A 14,169-nucleotide genomic window follows, 5' to 3' on the forward strand; every position below is an offset into this window, starting at 1 on the left:
AGGTCCGTTAACTTGGCCCCCCCACTGAGAGATTTCATAGTCGTATTATTTTGACATGAATGCGCTCGTTATGCGCTCATATGCGCCACCGATAATAACTCTTGCGCCATTATCGTTTTTTAGAAATCCGAAAAAACATTTGGGGGGGCCAAGTGAACGTAGCCCCCCCCCCCAGTACGTATTTTGTCCCTTGTAACTAGGTCACCTGATACATTTGGTTATGCGCTCAATTGCGCCACTTGAATTAAAGCTAGCGCCATTACGGTTAAGCCATAAAAAAATTTTAAAAAGGGGGGGGGCTAACTTAACGTTTTCAAAAGTTACGTTTTTTAACATGTTTTTTCTACTACATCGTACCTTTCATCATGCGCTAAAATGCGCCGTAAACAAAAATCTTTGCGCCATTATAGTGTTTCAGAAACACTATACAGGGTGTTTTTTTGGGAGCTTTAGTTAAACGATTCTGAGAAAGTAAAATAGGTAGGTTTTTAAAAATTTGTATTTAGGAGTTACTCCGAAGGTCGAATCGATGTAAAATATTTTCAAAATGGACGCACTTCCGGAAATAACTTTTGAAAACGCTAAGTCAGACCCTCCACTTTTTAAAAATTTTTTATGGTTTAACCGTAATGGCGCTAGCTTTAATTCAAGCGGCGCAATTGAGCGCATAACCAAATGTATCAGGTGACCTAGTTACAAGGGACAAAATACGTACTGGGGGTGGGGGGTACGTTCACTTGGCCCCCCCCCAAATGTTTTTTCGGATTTCTAAAAAACGATAATGGCGCAAGCGTTATTATCGATGGCGCATATGAGCGCATAACGAGCGCATTCATTTCAAAATAATACGACTATCAAATCTCTCAGTGGGGGGGGGGGCAAGTTAACGGACCCCTCGGGGGACTAAAATTCGGTGGGGTAACTTACATGCCATGGTGCTCGACTTGCGCTTGCTGCTGTAATCTACTCCATCGAGAATTGCGTTTTCGTAGACGTAGTCGGCTTGGTAGTCGACCTCGTCGCACACCAGGTCAATGCTGAGGAAGAAGTCGGTGTCTGTCAAAGTTATGCTGAAAACCTCCGTTTAGCTTGTAATGACAATGGAGATCGTGGAGCTTACTCGAGATCTTTAACCTTTCCCTTGGTGTGACCGTGAATGTCGATGTTGGTGTAAGTTTGTGGAAACGTCAGAGAGCCCTCGGCGATGACATCCCACTTATCCATCTTCATCGGATTCCCCTCTATTCTTGTTTGTAAGGCTCTTTGAAATCTGGCACATTCTGGAATTTGTGCAATTTCCTCTTCCACGAGTAACGTTTTGCCTTTCTTATGACCTTATTGTATTCGGTGGGTGCAGTTCGGTATGAACCCCGTATTTTTTACGCCAGAGGCCACAAAAGAGACCTTGGAGCATTTGCGTCAATCGCACTTTGCGGCATCAACGATCCCCGCTCAAAATGATGCGGGCGAACTAATTACTCTGGCTCAACAGATAGTGAACCTAACCAAAGTTAGGTGGGCGAACAAAGCCACAAGGTCCCTGTGGGCCTGCAGACTAGCGTGCGGGAGCAAGTGGGGTCTATCTCTAAAAATGGCTCACTGTGTATACGCTAAAATGATTATACGCCTAGTACTATAAAGGACTAAAAAAAGATGCATATCCACTTCCACGAATTGCCGACACGCTTGACACGCTATCCGGTTTCAAGTTTTTTTCGACTTTGGATTTAAATCACGGCTACTCGTAAGTGGAAATGGCTCCATAAACACGGGAGAAGAGAGCGTTTACGATCGGATCGGAATTATGGCATTTTACAGTCATGCCGTTTGGATTGTGTAATGCAACCGCGACGTTTGAACGTCTCATGGAGAATGTGGTTATCGTGGCAGACTTGTTTAGTCTATCTGGACGACATTACTGTGGTAGGAAGAACCTTCGAATACCGCATTAAGAATATGCGAGAGCTTTTTACAAAGGCTTCGGTCGACTAATCTAAAAGAAGTTTTCTCGGTCTGTGGCGCGTTTAGGTACACTGGTGAGGATGTGGCAATGTGCGAGCTCAAAGGACGTAATGCCATTGGTTAAATTTAATTTGAGCCTTTCAAAAGGTCCAAATTCCAACTGAAGGTGTAACACAGGAAGGCCCTATAAACAATCGTCTATTTCTTTAGTAAGACTATTTCAGTGAAAGATTTCGACACATTACTGTTATGAGTGACTGAACACAATCTACCATTAACCTTACCGGGTATACTGTGCGAAACACATTGGAAAAACAAGTTCGACGTGGATATATAAGACTGAAGCTTTGAAAGCCATTTGTATTGTACGAAATAATGCACAGTAGTAGTGTTCTAGTGTTGGTGCTGTTAGGCGCGGCGTGGGTTAACGCTCAAATACTCAGTGAGTGCCAGAAGAACTTGCACCAAACTGAAATCACGTCAATTTCGTTACAGGCAAGCTCACGTTGTGCTCGCAATCGGATCCCAAATTTAAAGAATGCCTTAAGGACGCGATTCCCAAGGGATTGGCCTTGCTGGGTGCAGGTAAGTGATCTGATAAGGTACGCTTACTCTCACCTGCGAACTGTAGGTGTTCCCGAACTTAACATTCCACCGATCGATCCGATGAAGATGGATAAGTGGGAAGTCACCGCCGAGGGCCCTCTGACGTTTCCACAAACTTACACCAACATCGACATTCACGGTCACACCAAGGGAAAGGTTAAAGATCTCGAGTAAGCTCCACGATCTCCATTGTCATTACAAGCTAAACGGAGGTTTTCAGCATAACTTTGACAGACACCGACTTCTTCCTCAGCATTGACCTGGTGTGCGACGAGGTCGACTACCAAGCCGACTACGTCTACGAAAACGCAATTCTCGATGGAGTAGATTACAGCAGCAAGGGCAAGACGAGCACCATGGCATGTAAGTTACCCCACCGAATTTTAGCCCCCCGAGCCATCTTCGCACCTTTCAGTTAATTACGATTCCCGAAACAACTTCACCGGAACGATCATCAAGAAAGATGGCGAAAACTACATTTCCATCACCAAAGTCGACGTCGAATCGCTCGGTGTTGACGATATGAAATTCACAATCGACTCCGATGACCCGGAGGTGGGAAAGAAGATGGCCAAAATGTTCAACGAAAAATGGAGGGATATGATTAAAGAAACGAAGCCGAAGTATACGAAGATTTACGCAGAAATTTACAAGAACGAAGCGAACGCTTTCTTCTCCAAATTTCCAGTAAATCAAATATTCCCAAAATAGGCCTTCCACACAAAAAATTAGTAGTAATTTTTCAAATAAGACTAACATAGCGTTATTGTACATAACTTTTCTTAAATAAATGAACTAACCTAGACATTTCGATTATTCTTAGCCAAAGTCTATCCAAGTACATTCCTTTCTTGTAAGCAAAAATGTTTGCGTTTGGTTTACCTCGAAATTCTCATACAGCAATAAATGATAATAGTCCCATCTTCGCCCATCTGTTTTTAACAATCTTAATATGTAACCAACACATCGCAAATGGGTTGCCTGAAAAATTAAGTCAAGACTACCGCTCATTTAAAATTAATGTAATGAATATTTCTGTTCGCTTTTATCACATGGAGAGAGCGCGTGCGCACTCTCTTGCATCGACTTGAACATACCCCCCAGACCCCCCGGTTCTACATTATCTACAGTACGTATGGAGAAGAGGGTCTCATAATCCTTCCCCAACAACTGTCAAGAGAGTCCTGCAATCTAAACGGATTGTGAAACATTGTTTAACCGGGGCGTCTGGGGAGTATGGAACACCCCCCAGTAGACGATAGTTCCATTGCCATTTCCAGAAACCATAATCGAAGTGCCCTGCCGAGACTTTAAAATCATTTTTCGGAATTAATCATCGTGCATCGAACACCTGTCGACTGTAACGAAGCACCCGTTTTCCGCCCCGAAGTTATAATCGCACCGTACATTTGTGAAGCCGTCCAGCTTTGCTGATCACCTGGTATCGAGCAGCGGTAATGCTAAGTACGTAAGTTTTGTAATGAATTTATCAGTATTTTCCAACCCTTCCGATATGAATAATTAAATTGTTCTTACAACCGCCGAATGCTCTCTCGCCAGGGAAGAAGGGAGTCAATTAATATTTTGACATTTCAGCGCCATTAATTAATTATTAAGCATTTCAGATTCCCATAATAAGCGAAAACCGGGATAAAAACGAGTTCCACATCGAGTATTTACACGTTATCAGTCTTGCAGATATGCCGGTGTAGAGAGCGACAACAGTCGTTGCGCCGGAAAATTCCAATTAAGCATAGGTATTAATTGGATTGATGAGTATTAAAGTTGGATCGCGCCTGTAAGCATGATTAATGAATGATGTTGTGGAAGAAACCGGTAGATGGCGTCCAAAGTTCAAAACTATTAGATACTATTATACTATTAGATAGCGCGGTAACACCTTCAGATTCCGTGTCTCCTATAATCTTTTCCGCTTCCTCCTGGCGAATGGGGTGTGCATTCTCGATGGTGCACCCACGTGTCGTTATCCGAATTCCTCCGAGAACGGGTCTTTTCCTTAAGGTTCCCGGATAAAAGTTCACATTTATTATTTTGCACCGGAATATTTCTTCTAATTAAAATTCCTCGACCCAATTTTAAATCGTAACTACCGCAAACGGACGACGAAATACTGCCTTGACTCTATGCGCCGTCCAATCGTGCCATGACAAGGTTTCAGTTTTTTTTCTCCATGAGCTTTTCGACATGGTTTGTGGAAATGCCCATTTTCTTCGCAATTCCAACAACTAATCTGTTTATTTGTCATCGCAGCCTTGATAGCTTGAACTAACGCCATCAAAAATTTGTCTGCCTTCTCTACAACTCTAACGCTACTAGATGGATCTTATAGGGTAAGAAAAAGCGAAATGTCCAGGTTAGTTCATTTATTTAAAAAAAAAAGCCTGTGTACAATAACCTGTCGCTACGTTAGTTCCATTTTCAGATGGAGTTTGCATTACCTGCTAATACCTTTTTACGTGGAGACTACTTTGGGAAGATCTGATTTACTGGAAATTTGGAGAAGAAAGCGTTCGCCTCGTTCTTGTAAATTTCTGCGTAAATCTTCGTATACTTCGGCTTCGTTTCCTTAATCATATCCCTCCATTTTTCGTTGAACAGTTTGGCCATCTTCTTTCCCACCTCCGGGTCATCGGAGTCGATTTTGAATTTCATATCTTCAACACCGAGAGATTCGACGTCGACTTTGGTGATGGAAATGTAGTCTTCGCCATCTTTCTTGATGATCGTTCCGGTGAAGTTGTTTCGGGAATCGTAATTAACTGAAAGGTGAAGATGACTCGGGGGGCTAAAATTCGGTGGGGTTACTTACATGCCATGGTGCTCGACTTGCCCTTGCTGCTGTAATCCACTCCATCGAGAATTGCGTTTTCGTAGACGTAGTCGGCTTGGAAGTCGACCTCGTCACATATCAGGTCAATGCTGAGGAAGAAGTCGGTGTCGGTCAAAGTTATGCTGAAAACCTCCGTTTAGCTTGTAATGACAATGGAGATCGTAGAGCTTACTCGAGATCTTTAACCTTTCCCTTGGTGTGACCATGGATGTCGATGTTGGTGTAAGTTTGTGGAAACGTCAGAGAGCCCTCGGCGATGACATCCCACTTATCCATCTTCATCGGATCGATCGGTGGAATGTTAAGTTCGGGAACACCTACAGTTCGCAGGTGAGAGTAAGCGTACCTTATCAGATCACTTACCTGCACCCAGCAAGGCCAATCCCTTTGGAATCGCGTCCTTAAGACATTCTTTAAATTTGGGATCCGATTGCGAGCACAATGTGAGCTTGCCTGTAACGAAATTGACGTTATTTCAGCTTGGTGCAAGTTCTTCTGGCACTCACTGAGTATTTGAGCGTTAACCCACGCCGCGCCTAACAGCACCAACACTAGAACACTCCTGTAGTGCATCATTTCGTACAATACAAATTGCTTTCAGAGCTTCGGTTTTATATATCCATCTCGAGCTTGTTTTTTTCGCACAATCACTGGTGATGTTAATGACAGATTGTGTTCAGTCTCTCATAACGTGTCGAAATTTTTCTTTGAAAGATCTAACTAAACACATTTATGATTATTCAAAAGCCTGAATTGAATTGTTATTGTAATATACACAGCTTTAATAAATTAAGATCCTAAGATAAGAAATTATTTTATTCGGGGAAATACTTACTAAGAAAACCTTCATCTTTGAACAGACTATTAAATTGCACATAACATCAAATCCCTCTAAATATCTTGGTTTGGTGGTTCTTCCACCCACATACTTCCTTGTGGACAAGTTAACCTTCCAACTTCTGGGCCTTTGACTTACTTGCTCATCATCGTCCACACATCATCCTCTTGGGCCCCTGCACCACATCCGATAACTTCACCGTCTGCTTTTTTCTGGATTTGTCCCGCACGCACATTTTACAGTTTTCAGAAACTTCGTGCATGTGCTCTTTCTAATGCAAAACCTTTGGTGATTTACCGGTCGACACCCCCAGAATCCCATCGCAAATTCAAAAGTCCCCACACTCTCGTTTCGCTTTGGGGTAAGCCATTTTAAAGCTACCCACGAATTTGCTTTTCTAATGCCGACCTTCTCTATGAATTTAGGGGTTGACTTCGCCCCGGAAATCCCATTGAAAGTTGCCACTTTTTGCGTTGGGGTAGGCCATTTTAAGGCTGACGCACCGATTCCCACGAATGTTCTTCAAAACCACCTCAACAGAAAAAAAGCCTTTAACTGTTTAACTGATGTTTCTACAACGCAACAACATAATGACACAAACAACACGAGAAATCTCTACCCTACACAGAAACCTCTATAAGTAATACGCGATTTTGTTTGGTTTCAACGTTTGTGGTTGGAGTTGAGCGTTGGTTGGAGTTCGGAATTATTCAGTCACTTATCGTTTGCGTTATCGCTCACTAGTTTCAAGACAAGCATGTGTTATCGCCAAAGTTTTTCAAAGGTGCAGTATTTTCTTAAGGAAGGAGAAACCGAAACGACTAAGGGAAACTGTTTTAAATAGGAGAGGAAGACGTTAATTGAAACTTTTCGGTCAAGCTTTTTTGGTGGTGGACGTTGAAACGTGGCCGTTTGTTTTGGTATTGACGTATTAGTAAAGACAGCCTGTCTTGATTAATTGTAAAGTTGTGTAGAACAAAGCTAGAGAGTACTTAAAGATTTTACGACGCGGTAAAAGTGAACGTCAAGTCGAGTCGAGGCTCCCCTGCAAGCCCAATGTTGTGCAGGTGATGATAATTGACCATCCATCATCCTAGAAGGACATCGGTGATCCACCAGCTTCTCCATCGCTTTTAGAAGAAACGATGAAAGGCCGATGGGTCTGTAATCCTTCGCCATGTCATACTTGGCACGACCCGGCTTAGGTAGGAACACAATAAATTCTTACCTTTGTTCAGCTTTCGGGGATATACCCTAAAGCCAGGGAGGCTCTAAAAATGTGCAACAAATGCAAGAGCGGAGGTTCCAGAGCCTTCTGCAGAAGAGCCGTTAATATCCCGTCCGGTCCTGCACATTTATTTATTTATTTATTTATTTATTTATTTATTTATTTATTTATTTATTTATTTATTTATTTATTTATTTATTTATTTATTTATTTATTTATTTATTTATTTATTTATTTATTTATTTATTTATTTATTTATTTATTTATTTATTTATTTATTTATTTATTTATTTATTTATTTATTTATTTAGTGCCCCAATGCTTTTTAGAGGTACCCCTGCAGAAGGTCTTAAGTTGTTCTATACTACTCCGGTATTTACCCTACGAATTAGGAAAACTGCAAAACCTAATTCGTAGTAGAAAGCATCATTCAGGTGCCTGTATGGGCGTCCCCCTATCCGCCACCCGGAGACGCGCCCCATGTGTGCCTCCACCGCAAAAGCCGAAACCGTTCGTGAGTTATGTACACAGACAGACGGACCGACAGAAAGTCCTAAATCATGAACGAGCTCTGGGTCGCTCGTTAAAAAGTAAAGTAGAATTTTTTAAGCTGAAAAATGTTAGGGTTCTTTCCAAACAAATTTTGGTCGTGATGATGTAAAGCATTTATATGGTTGATTGAGGTCAACTAAATATGTGTCATTTCCAACTAGTCATTTTCGATGTGTTAATTACTTGAGGCGTCAAGATGGCGGCGATTCAATATTTTTGAATGGAGATATAGTTTTGCATTAGTGAAGATAAAGTCATTGAGTCCTTTAAAAATCATCTAAGAGGGCGGTCACTCAGCTTTGAAAAAATTAATAGATGAAGTCTCTCAGCACTCGAGGAGAGATCGCAAGATATATTGAAAAAAATGTGAATCAGTCGGAATAATTGATTTTAATTTGTACCTACAGCAGGGTTGGTTACAAAATGATGTGCATGACAAAGAATTCAAAAATTTATTGCCCAATTTTATTTTTCGTTTGCGAAATTGCGAGTGACGCTTGCGTTTTAAAATACATTAACTTGTTTATGTGCTTTTTATAGGTAAACATGTCAAATTCTAAAAAGGTTTGGGAACGTAGCTATTAATGGTAATGCAATGTCACACACATGCAAATTTTTTATTTTAATAGAACTTTTAGGAAGAGTCAGTCCGTAGAAACTTGAAAGGTGAGGGCTGTCGTAAAGTACCTAAACGAAATTCCCAGGGTGGTCATTTTCTAGGCTCAGACATCTTCATAGGAAATTGGATTGAGTGTGGTAATGGTTAATGTTGTGATGGTCGCGAATAGTTTATGATGGATTTTCCCATCACTTGTCCTGGAAATCTACCGAAAAAATTTTATGTGAAAAAACACCTTTTGAGATAACGGTGAGTGTAATTTGCACTTGTAATTTTGTGACTACATTTTTAAACTAGTCAACAACTGACAGCCTTGATTTATCTATGGATTTTTACACTTTTCCCACACTTTAAGAATGGTGTAAGCATGACACTACTTATGAACTTATTAATACACCAATTTCGCAAGTACATCAACGATACAGAGACACTCACTTAAAAGGATATGTGCAATTTGCTTTGAAAGGGATCGCGAAAAAGCTTTAGCGAATTACCATATTTCACTCAATTAGTGAATTAGACATAATTAAATGAAACTTCATAGTGCACAAAAACAAAAAATGAAATGCCCCATATGTGATACTCCTAAATAGTCCACGCACTCACTTCCACCAGTTGGTGGATGGTGCTTTCAGGAGGAGGTTTCCCATCGCCTTCAAACATATTTCAAAGCCAAATTTCGTTTCAATTTTTTACGAATTTGTATCAGGAGAATATAATGTGCGAGGAGGTGTTTCAGCTCCTAGTCACTCAGAATATTCTCGTAAAATTTTGTATGGCTACCAAGAACACATGCATTATGCACCGGCATTATGGCTCAATGGTAGAGCGTTGAGTTATATAGAAACCAATTTCGAAAGAAAATTCAAAGGGCTGTAACTTTTGAACTAGTAGCCCAATCTTGGAACTGTTTGAAATTATGGATTCTACAGGGCACATTCTATAAGAAATGTTTTTTTCCGGTCGATCTGAGACAATTTTTTCTTCGGGCCTGAAAAAAAGGCAGAGTATAATCTTCCTTTTTTACCAAAAATCGACTACACCAAAATTTCACGGGAAAACACTGTTTCTTATTAATTTTGGGGCGTAGAATCCAAAACAATTCGTACTTTTTCGATTAGACTTCTCAATCAAAAGTTATAGACTAGAAACCAATTTCGGAAAAAAATTCAAAGGGCTGTAACTTTTGAACTAGTAGCCCAATCTTGAAACTGTTTGAAATTATGGATTCTACAGGGCACATTCTATAAGAAATTGTGACTAAATAATTCCGAACTCCAACCAATTTCCACCCTCAACGCCAACCACAAACTTTGAAACCAAACAAAATGGCGTAGTACCTATAGAGGTTTCTGTGTAGGGTAGAGATTCCTCGTGTTGTTTGTGTCATTATGTTGTTGCGTTGTAGAAACATCAGTTAAACAGTTAAAGGCCTTTTTCTCTGTTGAGGTGGTTTTGAAGAACATTCGTGGAAATCGATGCGTTAGCCTTAAAATGGCCTACCCCAACGCAAAAAAATGGCAACTTGCAATGGGATTTCCGAGGCGAAGTCAACCCCTAAATTCATAGAGAAGGTCGGCATTAGAAAAGCAAATTCGTAGGTAGCTTTAAAATGGCTTACCCCAAAGTGAAACGAAAGTGTGGGGACTTTTGAATTTGCGATGGGATTCTGGGGGTGTCGACCGGTAACTCACCAAAGGTTTTGCATTAGAAAGAGCACATGCACAAGGTTTCTGAAAACTGTAAAATGTGCGTGCGGGACAAATCCAGAAAAGAGCAGACGGTGAAGTTATCATCGGATGTGGTGCAGGGACCCAAGAGGATGATGTGTGGACGATGATGAGCAAGTAAGTCAAAGGCCCAGAAGTTGGAAGGTTAACTTGTCCACAAGGAAGCATGTGGGTGGAAGAACCACCAAACCAAGATATTTAGAGGGATTTGATGTTATGTGCAATTTAATAGTCTGTTCAAAGATGAAGGTTTTCTTAGTATTTCCCCGAAAAAAATAATTTCTTATCTTAGGATCTTAATTTATTACGGCTGTGTATATTAGAATAACATTTCAATTCAGGCTTTTGAATAATCATAAATGTATTTAGTTAGATCTTTCACAGAAAAATTTCGACACGTTATAAGAGACTGAACACAATCTGTCATTAACTTCACCAGTGATTGTGCGAAAAAAACAAGCTCGAGATGGATATATAAAACCGAAGCTCTGAAAGCAATTTGTATTGTACAAAATGATGTACTACAGGAGTGTTCTAGTGTTGGTGCTGTTAGGCGCGGCGTGGGTTAACGCTCAAATACTCAGTGAGTGCCAGAAGAACTTGCACCAAGCTGAAATAACGTCAATTTCGTTACAGGCAAGCTCAAATTGTGCTCGCAATCGGATCCCAAATTTAAAGAATGCCTTAAGGACGCGATTCCCAAGGGATTGGCCTTGCTGGGTGCAGGTAAGTGATCTGATAAGGTACGCTTACTCTCACCTGCGAACCTGTAGGTGTTCCGACTTAATAACCATTCCAACTGATCGATCCGATTGAAGATGGTATAAGTGGGATGTCATCGCCGAGGGCTCCTGGACGTTTCCACAAACTTACACCAACATCGGAACAATTCACACTGGTCACACCCAAGGAAAGGTTAAGAGATCTCCCTGAGGTAAGCTCCACGATTATCCATTGTCAAATTACAAGCTAAAGGAGGTTTTCAGCATAACTGTTGACGACACCGACTTCTTCCTCAGCATTGACCTGATTATGTGACGAGGTCGCTTCCAAGCGACTACGTCTACGAAAACGAACGCAATTTCGATGGAGTGGATTAACAGCAGCAAGGGCAAGTCGAGCACGCTCTAATGAGGGCAGTAATAACCCCACCGAATTTTTAGCCCCCCGAGTCATGTCTTCACCTTTCAGTTAATTACCGAATTCCCGAAACAACTTCACCGCGAACGTATCATCAAGAAAGATTGGGCCGAAACCATTCCAATACACCAAAGTCGACGTCGAATCGCTCGGTGTTGACGATATGAAATTCAAAATCGACTCCGATGACCCGGAGGTGGGAAAGAAGATGGCCAAACTGTTCAACGAAAAATGGAGGGATATGATTAAGGAAACGAAGCCGAAGTATACGAAGATTTACGCAGAAATTTACAAGAACGAAGCGAACGCTTTCTTCTCCAAATTTCCAGTAAATCAGATCTTCCCAAAGTAGTCTCCACGTAAAAAGGTGTTAGTAGGTAATGCAAACTCCATCTGAAAATGAAACTAACGTAGCGACAAGTTATTGTACACAGGCTTTCTTTTTAAATAAATGGACTAACCTGGACAGTTCGCTTTTTCTTACCCTATAAGATCCATCCAGTAGCGTTAGAGTTGTAGAGAAGGAAGACAAATTGTTGATGGCGTTAGTTCAAGCTATCAAGGCTGCGATCATAAAGAAACAGATCCGTTGTTGGAATTGCGAAGAAAATGGGCATTTCCACAAAACATGTCGAAAGTCTCATGGGAGACCGGCAGGAAAACTGAAAAAGGTCGATGAAAGGGGGCATACATCGACTTGCTATGTAAAGGCTTCAGAAGTCACTCTCTTTTAAACGAGGACACTACGCTAGCAGATCGAACTGAAACCTTGTCATGGCACGATTGGATCGGCGCATAGAGTGAAGGCAGTTTTCGTCTTCCGTTTGCGGTAGTTATGATTTAAAATTGGGTCGAGGAATTTTAATTAGAAGAAATATTCCGGTGCAAAATAATAAATGTGGACTTTTATCCGGGAACCTTAAGGAAAGGACTCGTTCTCGGAGGAATTCGGATAACTACACGTGGGTGCAACATCGAGAATGCACACCCCATTCGCCAGGAGGAAGCGGAAAAGATTATAGGAGACATGGAATCTGAAGGTGTTACCGCGCCATCTAATAGTTCTTGAGCGTAGCCTGTGATATTGGTTTCAAAGCCTATCAGGCGCGTGTCCAGGTGGCGCGTAGGGGAACGGTCTCAGTCGGATCCAGAAAATAGCGGCGGTTTTAAGCACGATCATTTTGAACTTTGGACGCCATCTGCTGGTTTCTTCCACAAATATTTATAACATCATTCATTAATCATGCTTACAAACGCGATCCAACTTTAATACTCATCAATCCAATTAATACCTATGCTTAATTGGAATTTTCCGGCGCAACGACTGTTGTCGCTATCTACACCGACATATCTGCAAGACTGATAACGTGTAAATACTCGATGTGGAACTCGTTTTTATTCCGGTTTTCGCTTATTATGGGAATCTGAAATGCTTAATAATTAATTAACGGCGCTGAACTGTCAAAATATTAATTGACTCCCTTCTTCCCTGGCAAGAGAGCATTCGGCGGTTGTATGAATAATTTAATTATTCATATCGGAAGGGTTGGAAAAAACTGATAAATTCATTACAAAACTTACGTACTTAGCCTTAACGCTGCTCGATACCAGGTGATCATCAAAGCTGGACGACTTCACAAATGTACGGTGCGATCATAACTTCGGGGCGGAAAACGGATGCTTCGTTACAGTCGACAGGTGTTCGATGCACGAACCGGGGGCGCTCAGGATGGTGCTTGGGGTTCTCGGTTCTACCCCCCGCACCAAGGGGAGACAAGCTCAACCAAGAAATAACCTCAATTCTAAGGGTCAGAGAGCCGGACCAAGGAGATGTGCGGTTGAACTGCCAGCCCCAACCCTGGAGGACTGGGTGCCACTCCGTTGGATTAAGTCGCCTTACTCGTTGGCAGTGGCACCGTGCGCGTGGGCATTTTTTTCCGGTCGATCTGAGACAATTTTGTCGGGTCAAGAAAAGGCAGTGTTATACCTTCCTTTTTTACCAAAAATTGACTCCACCAAAATTTCTCGGGAAAACACTTTTTCTTATTAATTTTGGGGCGTAGAATCCAAAACAATTCGTACTTTTTCGATTAGACTTCACAATCAAAAGTTATAGACTAGAAACCAATTTCGAAAGAAAATTCAAAGTTCACAGTTTGAAATTATGCATTCTACAGGCCACATTCCATAAGAAATTTTTTTCCGGTCGATCTGAGACAATTTTTTTTTCGCGCCTCAAAAAAAGGCAGTGTATAACCTTCCTTTTTTACCAAAAATCGACTACACCAAAATTTCTCAGGAAAACACTTTTTGTTATTAATTTTGGGGCAAAGAATCCAAAACAATTCGTACTTTTTCGATTAGACTTCTCAATCAAAAGTTATAGACCTTATAAATCCGGAGGTCGGGAGTTCGAACCTGGGTTGAAGTGAATTTTTCATCTGTGGCAGAGATGGAAATTACCTTAGACCAATTTCTAGCATTCTGCCGGCTACTCCGAATTACGTTTTCTTGCAGTTTTCCTAATTCGTAAGGTAAATGCCGGAGTAGTATAGAACAACTTAAGACCTTTTCCCATCATCCACAAACGTATATCGAAAGGCAAATTTTGTTTTAAATTTTTACAAATTTTGTATCAGGAGA

General features: G+C 41.2%; 2 protein-coding genes and 1 long non-coding RNA gene across 6 annotated transcripts; 2 read left to right on the plus strand and 1 right to left on the minus strand.

Annotated features, from left to right (window-relative positions):
* Window positions 1-2,262: 2,262 nt before the first annotated feature.
* LOC116172561 lies at window positions 2,263-11,992 on the plus strand. The gene is made up of 6 exons (XM_031489792.1): window positions 2,263-2,404; window positions 2,458-2,547; window positions 2,594-2,738; window positions 2,789-2,931; window positions 2,984-3,095; window positions 11,695-11,992. Exons 1-6 carry the CDS (start codon window positions 2,338-2,340, stop codon window positions 11,876-11,878), a joined length of 741 nt encoding a protein of 246 aa, XP_031345652.1. The 5' UTR covers window positions 2,263-2,337; the 3' UTR covers window positions 11,879-11,992.
* LOC116172559 lies at window positions 4,938-6,060 on the minus strand. Its single transcript, XM_031489791.1, has 5 exons — window positions 5,926-6,060; window positions 5,783-5,872; window positions 5,592-5,736; window positions 5,399-5,541; window positions 4,938-5,348 (listed from the first exon to the last, which is right to left on the minus strand). Exons 1-5 carry the CDS (start codon window positions 5,993-5,995, stop codon window positions 5,053-5,055), a joined length of 744 nt encoding a protein of 247 aa, XP_031345651.1. The 5' UTR covers window positions 5,996-6,060; the 3' UTR covers window positions 4,938-5,052.
* LOC116172562 lies at window positions 8,675-11,148 on the plus strand. 4 transcript variants are annotated; one of them, XR_004145693.1, is made up of 4 exons: window positions 8,675-8,703; window positions 8,742-8,905; window positions 10,771-10,969; window positions 11,023-11,148. It is a non-coding gene; the product is annotated as an uncharacterized LOC116172562 (long non-coding RNA). The 4 variants fall into 4 exon arrangements; XR_004145691.1 differs by having other exon boundaries at window positions 8,689-8,703; window positions 8,758-8,905; window positions 10,756-10,969; XR_004145692.1 differs by having other exon boundaries at window positions 8,689-8,703; window positions 8,758-8,905; window positions 10,760-10,969.
* Window positions 11,993-14,169: the final 2,177 nt, after the last annotated feature.

The sequence above is a fragment of the Photinus pyralis genome, unplaced genomic scaffold, assembly GCF_008802855.1.
Source record: "Photinus pyralis isolate 1611_PpyrPB1 unplaced genomic scaffold, Ppyr1.3 Ppyr1.4_LG5, whole genome shotgun sequence".
Lineage (NCBI taxonomy): Eukaryota > Metazoa > Arthropoda > Insecta > Coleoptera > Lampyridae > Photinus > Photinus pyralis.